At 38.5% G+C, this 14,174-nt stretch overlaps 1 protein-coding gene across 1 annotated transcript; it reads left to right on the top strand.

Annotated features, from left to right (window-relative positions):
- Positions 1 to 4,898: 4,898 nt before the first annotated feature.
- LOC129455246 (uncharacterized) lies at positions 4,899 to 10,414 on the top strand. Its single transcript, XM_055219913.2, has 2 exons — positions 4,899 to 5,285; positions 8,429 to 10,414. Exon 2 carries the CDS (start codon positions 8,589 to 8,591, stop codon positions 10,059 to 10,061), a length of 1,473 nt encoding a protein of 490 aa, XP_055075888.1. The 5' UTR covers positions 4,899 to 5,285; positions 8,429 to 8,588; the 3' UTR covers positions 10,062 to 10,414.
- The last annotated feature ends 3,760 nt before the right edge of the window (positions 10,415 to 14,174 follow it).

The raw sequence follows: 14,174 nt of genomic DNA, 5'->3' as shown, positions 1-14,174 counted from the left end.
TCTTTTCAGTGATGCAGAGGTTGTCAAGATTTCTGAAGATTTATAATAGGATATTATAATTATGAATATATAATAATTCATGTTTTCCTACGGGGTGAGTGACATTTAACAAAATGACTGTTACTACAAAATTTCTATGATCAAATGGCCTTGAAATATGAAAACAAAATTCTTAGAGCTTTCCAATGATATATGGTTTGCAAGGATTATTTCAGATTTAGAGGATACCTAACAATAAATATGTAAAAACACCTTGGGCCCACCTGTTGGCCAGTGACATTTTAGAAAATTACTCATACTCAGTGTTGGGGGTAACGAGTTACAAAGTAACGGATTACAGTAACTATATTACTTTTTTGGGTAACGAAGTAAAGTAACGCATTACACTAATAATATTGGTAACTACACTACTTTACTAGACTATAGGAACGCGCTTTCCTGCGTTACCCATGCAGTGTTTGCCTGGGTGTAAAGTTCTGTCTGTTTAAGTGGTGCGTGCATGCGTGTCCCTGTACGTGTGCCGTTGCCATAGAGATTGATTTGACGTAGCTGCTGGTGCAAAGGGGAGCGGGAAATGAAGACGGAGGGTTTCAGCCACTGGGGCGATTCACATAACTTTCAGCGTATTGCTCGAAAGTACAAAAATATTCGTGTGAAATGCACACTATGCCCACACGACAAGTGTCTTTCAACTGGTGACAACGCGATGAGCAACCTGTCTGAGCATTTGTAAGCCCAGCATGGCAATACAACACTTGTGGCGAAAGATCCTGCTTAACTTACCGGTCAGGGATCGAGAGGTCCGAACCCGAAGACGGAATTAGGTAAGTTAATGAACCTCATTCGAGTCAGAGTCAGACCCAGAGCATAATTCTTTTAAAGAAAATTATTTGAACGTAACCCGAACAGCAATGTCGCGTGCGCCCAATTTATAGAAAAAAGCAAGGAGTCAGGACCGCTGTTTTCTTCATAATCTTACTTCCAAATCTAATCCTATAAACTTTTCGGTGTTTGATGAATCGCTGTTACCGCCCTGCCAGACTGTCTTAAATAGAGAAATAAGTTAATTCCTTGATTTGCGTTGTTGATTCATTTATAAATAATTCCCCCAAGGGTTTAGTTAATGCGCAAAAAGCATTAAAATGAATAGAACGTGATGATTACGTCTTTCTTTGGTGAAAAAATAATAAAATAAATAAGCCTATATTAAATGTGTTTCACTTAAATAATTAGCAAATTAACAAAACGAATTCAAAAGTAGCCTATAGCCTATATGAGTTTATTTTTTGTGTGACGTGCTCCCAAACCGATGCAGCACAAAACACTTTTGGTAACACTTTATTATAATGTTCATTAATTAACATTAGTTAGCTACATTAGTTAACATGAACTAATGATGAACTGCACTTGTGCAGCATTTATTAATCTTTATTAATGTTAATTTCAACAATTACTAATACTTTATTAAAATTTGGTTAACGTTAGTTAATGCACCGTGAACTAACATGAACAAACAATGAACAGCTTTATTTCTATTAACTAACATTAACAAAGATGAATAAATACTGTAACAAATGTATTGCTCATGGTTTGTTCATGTAAGTTAATACATTAACTAATGTTAAATCATGAACATTATAATAAAGTGTTACCACACTTTTTACCTATTTAAAATAGCACAATGCTTTGTTATTATTGCGAGTGTTACTTTACATAAATAAATGTACACATTACAGTTTTGAATGTTGTTTTACTTTTATTTGTATGACCATAATTTAAGGTAATGCAAAATGCAAGCTCCTCACGCGTTTCATGCCATCACCCGCGTGGGTTTACACAGGGCAGCGAGAAAGAGACATTAAACTTTAAACATTTAACATTCTACTTGAGTTTTTTTGGAAATCCCTTTGGAATCACTGCAATCATATCATCAATTTATAAGGTAATAATAAATATAAGCGCAGCGCTTATGAGTGTTCAAACACTGCTGACCGCTCAGCTGTCAATCAGCCGACCCTCACAAAGTTTCACATTAAATGATAATATATTTGAACAGTCATGGTCCTGTGCTTATTTCTGTCAATGTTCTGCATGAAGACCTTTAAAGGTTTCTACTTACATCACGATTTGCGGTGCGGCCGGTCGCAAACTTTATGTAAAACGGTATGAAATAAATTGATGCTGATGTCGGATAACGGGTCAACTGTTATTTTAATCACGCGGATGCGGGTTATCAAACAGGACTGTGCATGACTCGTATAAGGAAAATGGAATGACAACATGAAAATTATAAAATAGCCTAACTTGCGGTGTTAAAGGGACAGTTCACCCAAAAATAAAAAACTCTGTCATCATCAACTCTCCCTCATTTTGTTACAAACCTGTATAAATTTCTTTACGAAGCAACATATTTTAAGAAATGTAAATAACCAAACCAAGCATGAGCCCCATTCACTTCTATAGTAGGAAAAAATAATACTATTGAAGTGAATGGGGCTCATGAATGGCTTGGCTACAAACATTCCCCAAAATATCTTCATTCATGTTCACCAGAACAAAGACATTTATACAGGTTTGTAACAACATGAGAGTGAGTAAATTATACAGAATTTAAATTTTTGGGCGAACTATAAATCCGATGGGGTCAAAAATTAGGGTGCACCTAACCTTTGTGCTGGTGCACCTAAGAAAAAATGTTAGGCGCACCAGTGCAACCAGTGCAAAAAGTTATTGTAGAGCCCTGGCCGGTCATTTAAAGTAGTGACTCATCATCAGCCGACCCCGCCTAAACCATGTCCATGTATCTATGTGGTAAATTAAGAAAAAGGAAAGTAAAGTAATAAGTAGTGAAGTTCCTTTTCAAATGCAGTAACTAGTAAAGTAATCTCATTACAATTTAAAGAAGTAACTAGTAACTAGTAACTAATTACATTTTTTGAGTAACTACCCCAACACTGCTCATACTAAATCATTATTTTTACAAAATGGTGAAGAAATACGTAAACCTCAATCTGAGGGCTTTAATGTATATAGTTCATCAAAGATTATAGTGCTATCATTGTTTTAAAGGATTAGTCCATTTTCTTTAAAAAAAATCCAGATAATTTACTCACCACCATGTCATCCAAAATGTTGATGTCTTTCTTTGTTCAGTTGAGAAGAAATTATGTTTTTTAGGAAAACATTCCTGGATTTTTCTCATTTTGATGGACCCCAACACTTGGCAGTTTCGGTGCAGTTTAAAATTGCAGTTTCAACGCAGCTACAAAGGACTCTAAACGATCTCAAACGAGGCATAACGGTTTTGTTGAGCGAAGCGATTGTGTTTTTGACAAGAAAAATAAAAAATATGCACTTTTATACCACAACTTCTCTTCTTCCTCTGGCTCTGTGACGCGCCACCACGACCTCACGTAATTGCGTAATGACGTTGAAAGGTGACGTGTTACATATATGAAACGCACATTTATGGACCATTTTAAACAATAAATTGACACAAAGACATTAATTTGTATCATTCGGCATTCAACAACGTCGGAACGGTCCTCTTTCAACACACTTGTAAACACTGGGGCGGAGTTTCACATACGTCATCCGTGACCTCTTGACGTGATGATGTATTACGTGAGGTCGCGCTTTTGCGTCACAGGACCGGAGGAAGAAAAGAAGTTGTGGTTTAAAAGTGCATTTTTTTTTCTTGCCAAAAATGGCAATAGTTTTGCTAGATAAGACCCTTATGCCTCGTTTCAGATCGTATAGAGTCCTTTGAAACTGCAATTTTAAACTGCATTAAAACTGTTAAGTGTTGGGGTCCATTAAAATTAGAAAAATCCTGGAATGTTTTCCTCAAAAAACATAATTTCTTCTCGACTGAACAAAGAAAGACATCAACATTTTGGATGACATGGTGGTGAGTAAATTATCTGGATTTTTTTTTGTAAGAAAATGGACTAATCCTTTAAATATGTAATGCTTAAAGTCCCACATGTGGGACAGTAACATTTATAAGGTTAATTAAGCCATTGTTAGGTCAAATATAAACATTTTATGGGTTAATTTACCCAACAACTAGTAGAGAAAATAACCCAGCATTTTAATGTGTATTACATTTTGTATAACACCTCGGTCTAAAAGGCCTTCAGGTGAGTCAGTATTGTTGCAGACATTATGTCTATTCTGCAAGAAGGTTATATATTCAGGCCAACCCTTATGAAAATTAACCATGGTTACCACAAAATAACCATGGTTTCACACCAAAAACCATGGTTACTGTAGTGGTTTTGTCATGGTTCATTTTTATAAGAAAAAACTTGAGTTTATAGGTCATTAGCCTCACCATTTTAGGTGTAAGAGATTGAATCATGCTGGCAGGTATGATGGATAGGCTATTGCAGCAGGGTCAACATCAGTAGTGTTTTGTCTTTATGAATTGCATCTAAAGCTTTATAAATTAATAGGCTATCAACTCATGTCTTATTTACACGTTTAAACAGTAAGCTACACTACCTTGAAAAAACTGTGTCTTTGTTTACATTACTGTGAGTGTATACATTCTCCTTTTTTTTCTTGCTATCAACAACCATTATGCCTTTTATTCGCTGTTCACTTTCTAAATGGTTAAATTTAATAGTCTATCTGTACAGCATTTTGATCAATATTTAATGCATGAATGATCTATACTTCTTTTCATGCTTTGATTTAACCCATTGTTCTTTGTAACGGAATGCGCATCTCTTCAGACATGCCATAAATTTCCCCGTCAAAACAACTAAGGTCATGCATGCATCCTCTCTAGTACACTGCTTTTATGACGACAACTAACTAGTGTTACTATATTTTGGGTGTTGTTGTTGATGATGCTTAACATAAAACGGGCCCGTAAAAAATGCACATCTGGTTGCACAAAACACCCGACGTTATTCCGCACAGATGTTTGATCGCACAGGACGTGCATTCTCCGAAATCACATTATGCACACGCAAAAAAATTTGTCGGAAGTAGACAAAGTAGCTGCTCGGTAAACGGTACAGCTGCGCGCGCATTTGCATTCTCGCGACGGAAGTGCAGCGGCTGAAACCCGGAGGAAAGCGACAACGGGATCGAAAACGAAGCGGAATTAGTCAATGAGAGGGAGGAGAGAGAGACAGGAATCTAGTGTGTGAGACTGGGAGGCTGCTGGACGCAGGGCCGAGGTGGACGTGGCGGGTCCGGCAGGAGTTTGAAGCAGGATCCGCTCGCGACGCGTCGACGGCCGACAGACGAGCAATGCACGGAGAAAACGTCAGGTAAAATCGGCCCCGCTGCGAGTATATTCGCGTTTTGCCATTTTCATCTTTTTCTCTCCCGTGTCTGCTGCCGAGAGCGTGCACGAAGCTCGTGCAACTGAATCCGCGCGCTCGTCCATCGCGCCTTTGCATTGTTATGCAAAGATGAAAGAGGCGATGTTTGCGCGCAAAAGTTGCAGCTGGAGAAGCGGTGCGCAACTTTCCCCTCGCTCGGTTTGCTGATGCGGCGACGCGCAGCTACAAACAAGATGGCCACTGGCTCGCACGCTGAAGCTGTGGCATTTTCACCCGCCTGCCTTTGTACGAGCTTCATCACCGCCGCTGGAATCGCGAGACGCGTGCCGATGCGTAGCGTAGCCCGCGTTCGCCGCGCGTTCCGCGCTTGTTGCACGCGTTTCCAGTCGTTGCGTTTAACGGCTCTCGTGCAGACAAAAATGTGAAAGATTTATTGTGTGCGTAAACGCCGCCGGATTCAAGACGGGCGGAGGAAAAGTGCACGATGCGTGGCGAACTGAAAAACCTAGCGCGAAGAGTTGCTTTGCGATTCTGTTTGAGGTCGACAAAATCTCCTTTGCATCGTTTAAAACAATGCATCATGTTAAAGTTTTCGTTCTTTTATCTCCGTTTCGGACTTTAATGCGATCCGCACGCACACAGTTAAAATAACGCGACGTTGCAATTATCATCGCGAACCGCACGCTTTTTTTGCATCGCCCTGCGTGCATTCTGCATGAGTTATTTTTATGTAACTCTTTCGCAAGAATGCAGGTGTTAACATCTGCCTGTCCATTATGTCAGAAAGCTTTGATGTGGTGTTGACGTGTAGGTTTATACACCTTTTTTTTACACTTTTTCTTCATGCATATAGAATGTGGTAAAGCTAGAAGCATTTATCCGTGTTGTGCAAAGCAAAAATTGTACAATAATTGTACAGTTTTTGCTTTGCAGAAGACGTGTTTGTGTAGTAAACTGTAGTACAATTGCTAGATACGTCACCATAGTCAACATTGAAGGCTACTACGGTATTTACTACTTTTTATACATTTACTATAGTAAATACCACAGCATACTAAAGTATACAGTGTAGTAATAATTATAATATACTACAGTATAAAAACATTTGCTGTAGTATTTCTGTAGTAAGTGTGCTTACCTAGATGTATAGGAGTATGCATTCAACAAATCCTTTTGCTAAATATTTTTGATAAATCTTCACCATCTAGAGAATTTAAAGGTGCCATAGAATGAAAAATTGTAGATGGTAATGACATATCGTGAGTCTCAAACATGTTTCCTTCTTATGAAACCTTGTGCATGCAAAAGACCGCTGAAAACAGGCCGATCTCAACATAACACCAACTGTAACGTTACAGTCGAGATGTACACCCCAACATTAAATTAAGTACAATGTTGTTAATGCTAAATACAAAGTTGTGACTGCTGAGTTAGCACTTTATGCTAGCGTTTAGGCTGCTAGTTTAAAGGAATATTCCATTTTCTTAAAAGAAAAATCCAGATAATTTACTCATCACCATGTCATCCAAAATGTTGATGTCTTTCTTTGTTCAGTCGAGAAGAAATTATGTTTTTTGAGAAAAACATTGCAGGATTTTTCTCATTTTAATGGACTTTAATGGACACCAACACTTAACTCAACACAAAACACGGTTTTTTTCAACGGAGTATCAAAGGACTCCAAACGATATCAAACGAGGCACAAGGGTCTTATCCAGCAAAAGGACCGTCATTTTGACAAGAAAAATAAAAAATATGCACTTCCAAAACACAACTTCTCATATTCCTCCGGTCCTGAAAGCGTCAGCGTGACCTCACGCAATACATCATCACGTCAAGAGGTCACAAAGGACGAACACGAAACTCCGCCCCAGTGTTTACAAGTGTGTTGAAAGAGGACCGTTCCTACGTTGTTGTATGTCAACTGATACTAATTAATGTCTTTGTGTCAGTTTATCGTTTAAAATGGTCCGCAAATGTGCGTTTTATATATTTAACACGTGACCTCCCTACGTCACTACGCATTTACGTTAGGTCGCGCTGGACCGGACGAAAAGTTGTGGTTTAAAAGTGCATATTTTTTATTTTTCTTGTCAAAAATGACAATCGTTTCGCTAGATAAGACCCTTATGCCTCGTTTGGGATTGTTTATAGTCCTTTGATACTCTGTTGAAAAAAACTGTTACGTGTTGAGTTAAGTGTTAAGTGTTGGTGTCCATTAAAGTCCATTAAAATGAGAAAAATCCTGCAATGTTTTCCTCAAAAAACATAATTTCTTCTCGACTGAACAAAGAAAGACATCAACATTTTGGATGACATGGTGGTGAGTAAATTATCTGGATTTTTCTTTTAAGAAAATGGACCATTCCTTTTAAAGGAACAGTATGTAGGATTGTGGCCAAAACTGGTATTGCAATCACAAAACTTGTGGCTAAAACTGGTGGCCAATACACAAAATGACAACATAAACATCAGTTGAGGGCTGCAACTCCACTTTTTAAATGACAATATCCTGACCAGACCACTGTTGTCAGTGATATAAATATTTGAAATGAAAATGATTTCTTAATGTCTAGTGACATATCAGGGCCATTTTATGATTAATTGATATAACTTTCTTACATACTGTTCCTTTAAGTTCTGCTATTGACTTTACAGTTAAGTTTTGCAGGTCCATACTGAAAAAAACACAAACTTACCACTCATAAACATCCATTAACAATCTCCAAAAAATGGATTATTCCTCATTCTGTATTTCGTCTGAAACAGGCCCAAACATAAAGTGTGTTTACACACACACAGAGCTACTGAACTGAACTGCTCTGAGAAACAGCCAATCAGAGCAGAGCTCAACATTATTATTCATGAATCATGACCCTTTCAAATAAGGTTATAATAGACCATTTCATTCTGAGGGCAAATCCTAAGGTTGAAAAAGGAGATGAAAAACCAGTTCTGGGTAATTTTTGCACATATTATAGCGACATACCTTCTATGTAGATATCAGAGAACAATTTAACATATATATTTTCTATGCATTCTTCGGCACCTTTAAAGGCTACATATTAATTAGTTTCGCAAATAAAACTTGTGAGTCAAAGTTTTGTCTTTCTTTTATTCCCATTCAGGAGCCAGGGGAGTCATTGTTGTTCCTAACCCAGGCTAGAGGTTGCTGTGGCATCATTGGCGAACCCCCCTGCTCGGGAACCCAACCTTTGTCTCTGTGAAAGTAAGCTATAATACTCATAACGGGTACGTTTGTCAGTCGGTGGACTAGCTTCCACCAGAATGGCAGAGCTGGAGGCCGAATGCATCACTTTAGGACTAAGTAATTTAGTGACGGAATGCAGTTCTCCGCCCCTCGACCCGTTGGATCCGGAGTGCACCACGCCGACGCTGACCATGCTTTCGTCCGAATGCAGCACGCCCACCCTCAGCTCGCTGGCTTCGGAGATAGTGGAGCCCATGGCCATGCTGCCGTGCATCAAAAGCGAGCCCGACCTCGACCCCATCAGCACAGTGGACCTGTCTGTCATCCAGCCCCTGAGCACGGCCGAGCTGGGCTCGGATCAGATCAAGATGGAGATCAGCGGCCTCGACTACATCAAGTCCGAGCACCACGGCGACCTCCATTGCTTCCACAGTACGGAGCTGGACTCCTACAAGTCACACTACGAACCCAGCCTGGTGTTCGACTACATCACCCACGTCTCCGACAGCCTCGAGTACATCAAATCGGAGCAGCATTCCGACCTGCAGAGTTACTACGCCACAGAGCTCGGCGCTCTCAAAACCGAATACGAACCTAACCTCATGTCCAGCCACATCAAGACCGAGATGAGTCTGGAGTCGATCCACATGGCGGAGTTGCGCTCGGAGCTCAACAAACTCCGACCGGACACCGTCATCGACGGTATGGGGAAACTGGACTCGGAGTTCCCCTCGGGAAACCTTTACGAACTGACGCCCGTCGCACAAAACCACACCAGCACAAAAGGCCACGGCTCGACTCAACGCAAACCTCGCAACCTCACGGGTGAGAAGCCTTTCTCCTGCACTCAGTGTGGAAAGAACTTCAGTACTTTGGGTAACCTGAAGACTCACCAACGTATCCACACGGGCGAAAGGCCTTACACCTGCTCCCAGTGTGGGAAGAGCTTCGGTCAGGCCGGGAACTTGAAAAGGCACCAGCTGATCCACACGGGGCAAAAGCCTTACACTTGCGCGCACTGCCCCAAGGGTTTCACCAAAGCGGACGATCTCCGCTCGCACCAGCGACTGCACACGGGCGAGAAGCCGTTCACCTGCGCCGAGTGCGGTAAAAGCTTCGGTCAGACGAAGGAACTCAAAGCCCACCAGTTGAGCCACACTGGGGAGAGGCCGTACTGTTGCTCGCTTTGCGGCAAGAGCTTTACTAAAGAGACCAGTTACCGCAATCACCAGCAAATTCACACGGGCGAGAAGCCGTTTAGCTGCTCGCAGTGTGGCAAATCTTTCAGCAATTCAGGGGTCCTCAAAACTCACGAGAAGATTCATTCCGGCGAGAGACCGTACGGCTGCACCCAGTGCGGCAAAAGTTTCGGTCGATTGGGACATCTTAAAGCGCACCAGCAAACTCATACGGGCGAACGGCCGTATGGCTGCCAGCAGTGCGGGAAGAGCTTCAGCCAATCAGGTCATCTTAAAGCACACGAGCAAATTCACAAACGTGAAAAACCCGATCTTAGCAGCGGCAGCAGTCGCAGTAACGATAGTAGCTGAACACCTCATTATGTCTCAAAGTATTACTCTTACTTTTTATTCTTTTCGTCTTTTTTTATAAAAGCTACAGTATATATAAATATATTATAAAATATATATGTTTCATTATGTTTTCATACATTTCGTCTCTCTTTTTTTATATCTTTTTTGGGTATAGTTTCGTGACTGATTTTCTATGTTTGGGATCAGTGAGGTCACAGAAAGGTCTTTGTATCTTGTCTGATCTGTGTCGTAGTGAGTGACATTCTAGTTTCTTTCCTCCAGTAAAATACTCAGTGTACACGTTTTCTTGATAATATGTAATTCCTAAACCATGTACTGGAATGAATTATTAAAGAAACTAATGAAAAATATCTTCTGTTAGTATTTCTACTTGTGTCAAATATAAATGATGACATTTTGTAATATGGGTACTTAGTTTGTTATTAATAGCTCTCGGTTTCTGTTCAGGGTTCAGTGATTTTCCAATTAATTTATTGCTATTGCCTGTCATAAGATGTTTGACTTTAGATCATACATTTCAGGCTAAGGACCCCTTTAATGGACAGAGAGGAGCAGCAAGGAAACCCAGTACATGTTTATATCAAATTAAAGGTGCTGTAGAACGTAAAACTGTATTTATCTAGACATAAATGAATAATAGGAGTTCTGTAGATGGTAATGAGTTATTGTGAGTCTCAAACACAATTGTTTCTTCCTTCTTATGTAAACCTTGTGCATGGAAAACAGGCCAATCTCACCGTGACATTACAATTGAGATTTACGCCCCAACATTAAATTAAAGGGACACTCCACTTTTTTAAAATATGCTCATTTTCCAGCTCCCCTGGAGTTAAATATTCAATTTTTACCGTTTTGAAATCCATTCAACTGATCTCCAGGTCTGGCGGTACCACTTTTAGCATAGCTTAGCATAATCCATTGAAGCTGATTAGACCATTAGCATCGCGCTAAAAAATAACCAAAGAGTTTCGATATTTTTCCTATTTAAAACTTGACTCTTCTGTAGCTACATCATGTACTAAGACCGACAGAAAATTTAGTTGTGATTTTCTAGGCAGATATGGCTAGGAACTATACTCTCATTCTGGCGTAATAATCAAAGACTTTACACAATGGCACAATGATTTTACGCAGCGACTGAAAATAGTCCCCTTAGTAACTTTCAATAGCAGGGGACTATTTTCGTGCACTGCGTGATATCATTGCGCCTCCTGCAGCCATGTTACAGCTGCAAAGTCCTTGATTATTACGCCAGAATGAGAGTTTAGTTCATAGCCATATCTGCCTAAAAAAATCACAACTTTTAATTTTCTGTCAGTCTTAGTACACAATGTAACTACAGAAGAGTCAAGTTTTAAATAGGAAAAATATCAAAACTCTCTGGTTACTTTTGAGCTCGATGCTAATTATGGTGTAATCAGATTTAATGGATTATGCTAAAAGTGGAGCGCCAGACCCGGAGATCAGCTGAATGGATTCCAAAATGCTAAAAATCAAATGTTTAACTCTAGGGGAGCTGGAAAATGAGCATATTTTCAAAAAAAGTGGAGTGTCCCTTCAAGTACAATGAGTTAGCGCTATATGCTAGTTAATGTTATATGCTAGCGTTTAGGCTGAAGTTCTACTATTGACGTTACTAAAAAAAAAAACGTACCACTCAGAAACATCCATTAACAATCTCCAAACAATTGATTATTCTTTATTCTGTATTTTCATCTGAAACAGGCTCAAACATAAGGACACACACACACAGAGCTGCTCCAAAACAGCCAATCAGAGCAGAGCTCAATATTATTATTCATGACCCTTTCAAATAAGGTACACTGTAAAAAAAAATCCGTAGAAATGGTATTGCAGCTGGGTTGCCGGTAAATTACCGTAGATTTAAATTTATGTTATTTACTGGCAAGAGTTTGTTCAAAGTTAAATAAATTTTAAATATTAACAAGTCTTTGTCTTTACAGAGTGAAGCTGTACAATGACAGCCTCATGCGAAGCATTCTGGGAATCAGAAATCATCATCAACCATTTCTGACATCTGTTTTTTTTTTGCTACAGATTTTGTTTCCCAGAATGTTTTGCTTGATGCTGTTTTTTTAGTTTTACTCTGTAAAGACAAAGACTTATAAATGCTTAATGTTCATTTAACTTTGAACAAAATGTTGCCAGTGAATGACATGAATTTGAATCTGCGGTGAATTGCCGGCAAACCAGCTGCAATTTCTACGGATTTTTTTTACAGTGTAGGGTTGTAAATAAACAAGTAAAAGCATCTCTGAATATTTTCTTGCACTTAATAAAGCCACATACCTTCTATGCAAAAAATTGAACATATTATAATGCATCCTTTGGGCATTTTGGCCAGGTCTATAATAATGTGTAGTATCGTATGGATTAACATTGTAATGTACCAATTATAATAAACTAAGATATAAAAATAACCATTTTCAGTATACTCATACTGTTAATTAGTCACATACCTGTAATAAGCAACATTATAATTGTACTGAATAGATTTTAACGTGAGAGCTTTATGCTCTTTATTTTAAATGAAGTTTGTTTGTTTAAATTCGGGAGGAGCATAGCCATGTAATCCAACCAATCAGTGTGAAGAGGGTCTATATATATATAGCTGTCCCTCACCTCTTTCCCGTGATAGTTTTTTGTAGCATCCCTCCTCCACCCCATCGCCTCACCCTCTGCTGGTACATCTATATAACCCAGTTTAGGATAAGGGGAGTATTCTCTGGGTTTAGAGTCCTCTCAGACAGCACACCAAATATGCTGTATTATCATATTTGATTACATGTTAAGGCAAACTCGTGATTCAAAATTTATTTTTTATTATTAGCATGTTAATGCATTTTTGTTTGAAGCCACTTGTTCCAAAAAATTTTTTTTAATTTGAAATAATTTATGGAGGACCCCCAGTAATACTACAATGGACCCCCTGTTGAAAACCCATGGTACAACATATCATGAAAATCTGTCTTTTTCCAAGTTTAAGTGCTATAATTGTGCCCAGTGCTTCTGTCAACCTAGAAAATGTGAATAAGATCAACACAGTAACTGGGTGATTCTCACGAAAACTTGGTTTTAAAAATGTCAAGCATGAAAATGTAAAAATTGCTTAAATTTACTTTTTTTCCCACCAGACATTGAAAAACAAAGTCTGGAGTAAATGGGAACATTAATTTAAAAACTTTTACTTATCATTTAACACTTTTTGTAACATAATTTAAAAAATTAGTCCTAAAAAATCTCATTACCGCAACAGTCAGAAAACATCAACACTGACATATTTTCAAAATGACATGACAAACCTGAAAGAACATAATTTGGAGATTCTGCACATGCATTTAAAATCAAAGTATTATGCTTCTATTAATTAAATTAACATTTAATAAGCATCTGTTGCGGTAATGATAATCAAAATGTTGTGTAAGCATTCCGACAAGACAATATTTCAAATTAACTGTAAAAAAATGATCTTACCTGGTAGCCATCTTGAAGTAACTGGTCCATGTGCTTGGTCACTCAAAATCAAACTTTATTAAAATTCTGGATGTGTGCTTAAACTGTTCTCAAAAAGTGTTGCGGAGGATGAGAACATCAGGCATGGACACATCATTTTCCTAATTTTTCTTCATTATTATTATACATGAATATTCAGTAAATATTTTTTCCGTCAACTAAAGTAGTCTAGCAAAACATCCATTTGTTTTTTTTTTCTTAATATTTTTGTGTTAATTTGATTAAATTACAACATAACGCATGTTCAAACACAGCCAACACATTGCGGTAATGAGAATTTCAGCAGAAAATGAGATAAAATTTACAATTATAAATTCTTATGTTGAAATCACACATTGTGTAAGGTAGAACACAGTATTGTGTTAATTCTGATGCTTTTTAATGTTACTATATTACACATTTTAAAGCTAAAATCATTAGTGCCGTGGTGTTTCAATGGTTTCGTGAGAATCACCCATGTACTCTGGGGAAACCAAAGATTTATTTGACATCTTAAAAATGTATTGTGAAATGTCCCCTTTAAATGATTAGTTATCTTTGGTAGTTATACTATAGTTGATAGAGATTTTTGAAGCT

Source organism: Misgurnus anguillicaudatus, chromosome 20, assembly GCF_027580225.2.
Source record: "Misgurnus anguillicaudatus chromosome 20, ASM2758022v2, whole genome shotgun sequence".
NCBI lineage: Eukaryota > Metazoa > Chordata > Actinopteri > Cypriniformes > Cobitidae > Misgurnus > Misgurnus anguillicaudatus.
This window is presented reverse-complemented; position numbering and strand designations above follow the sequence as displayed.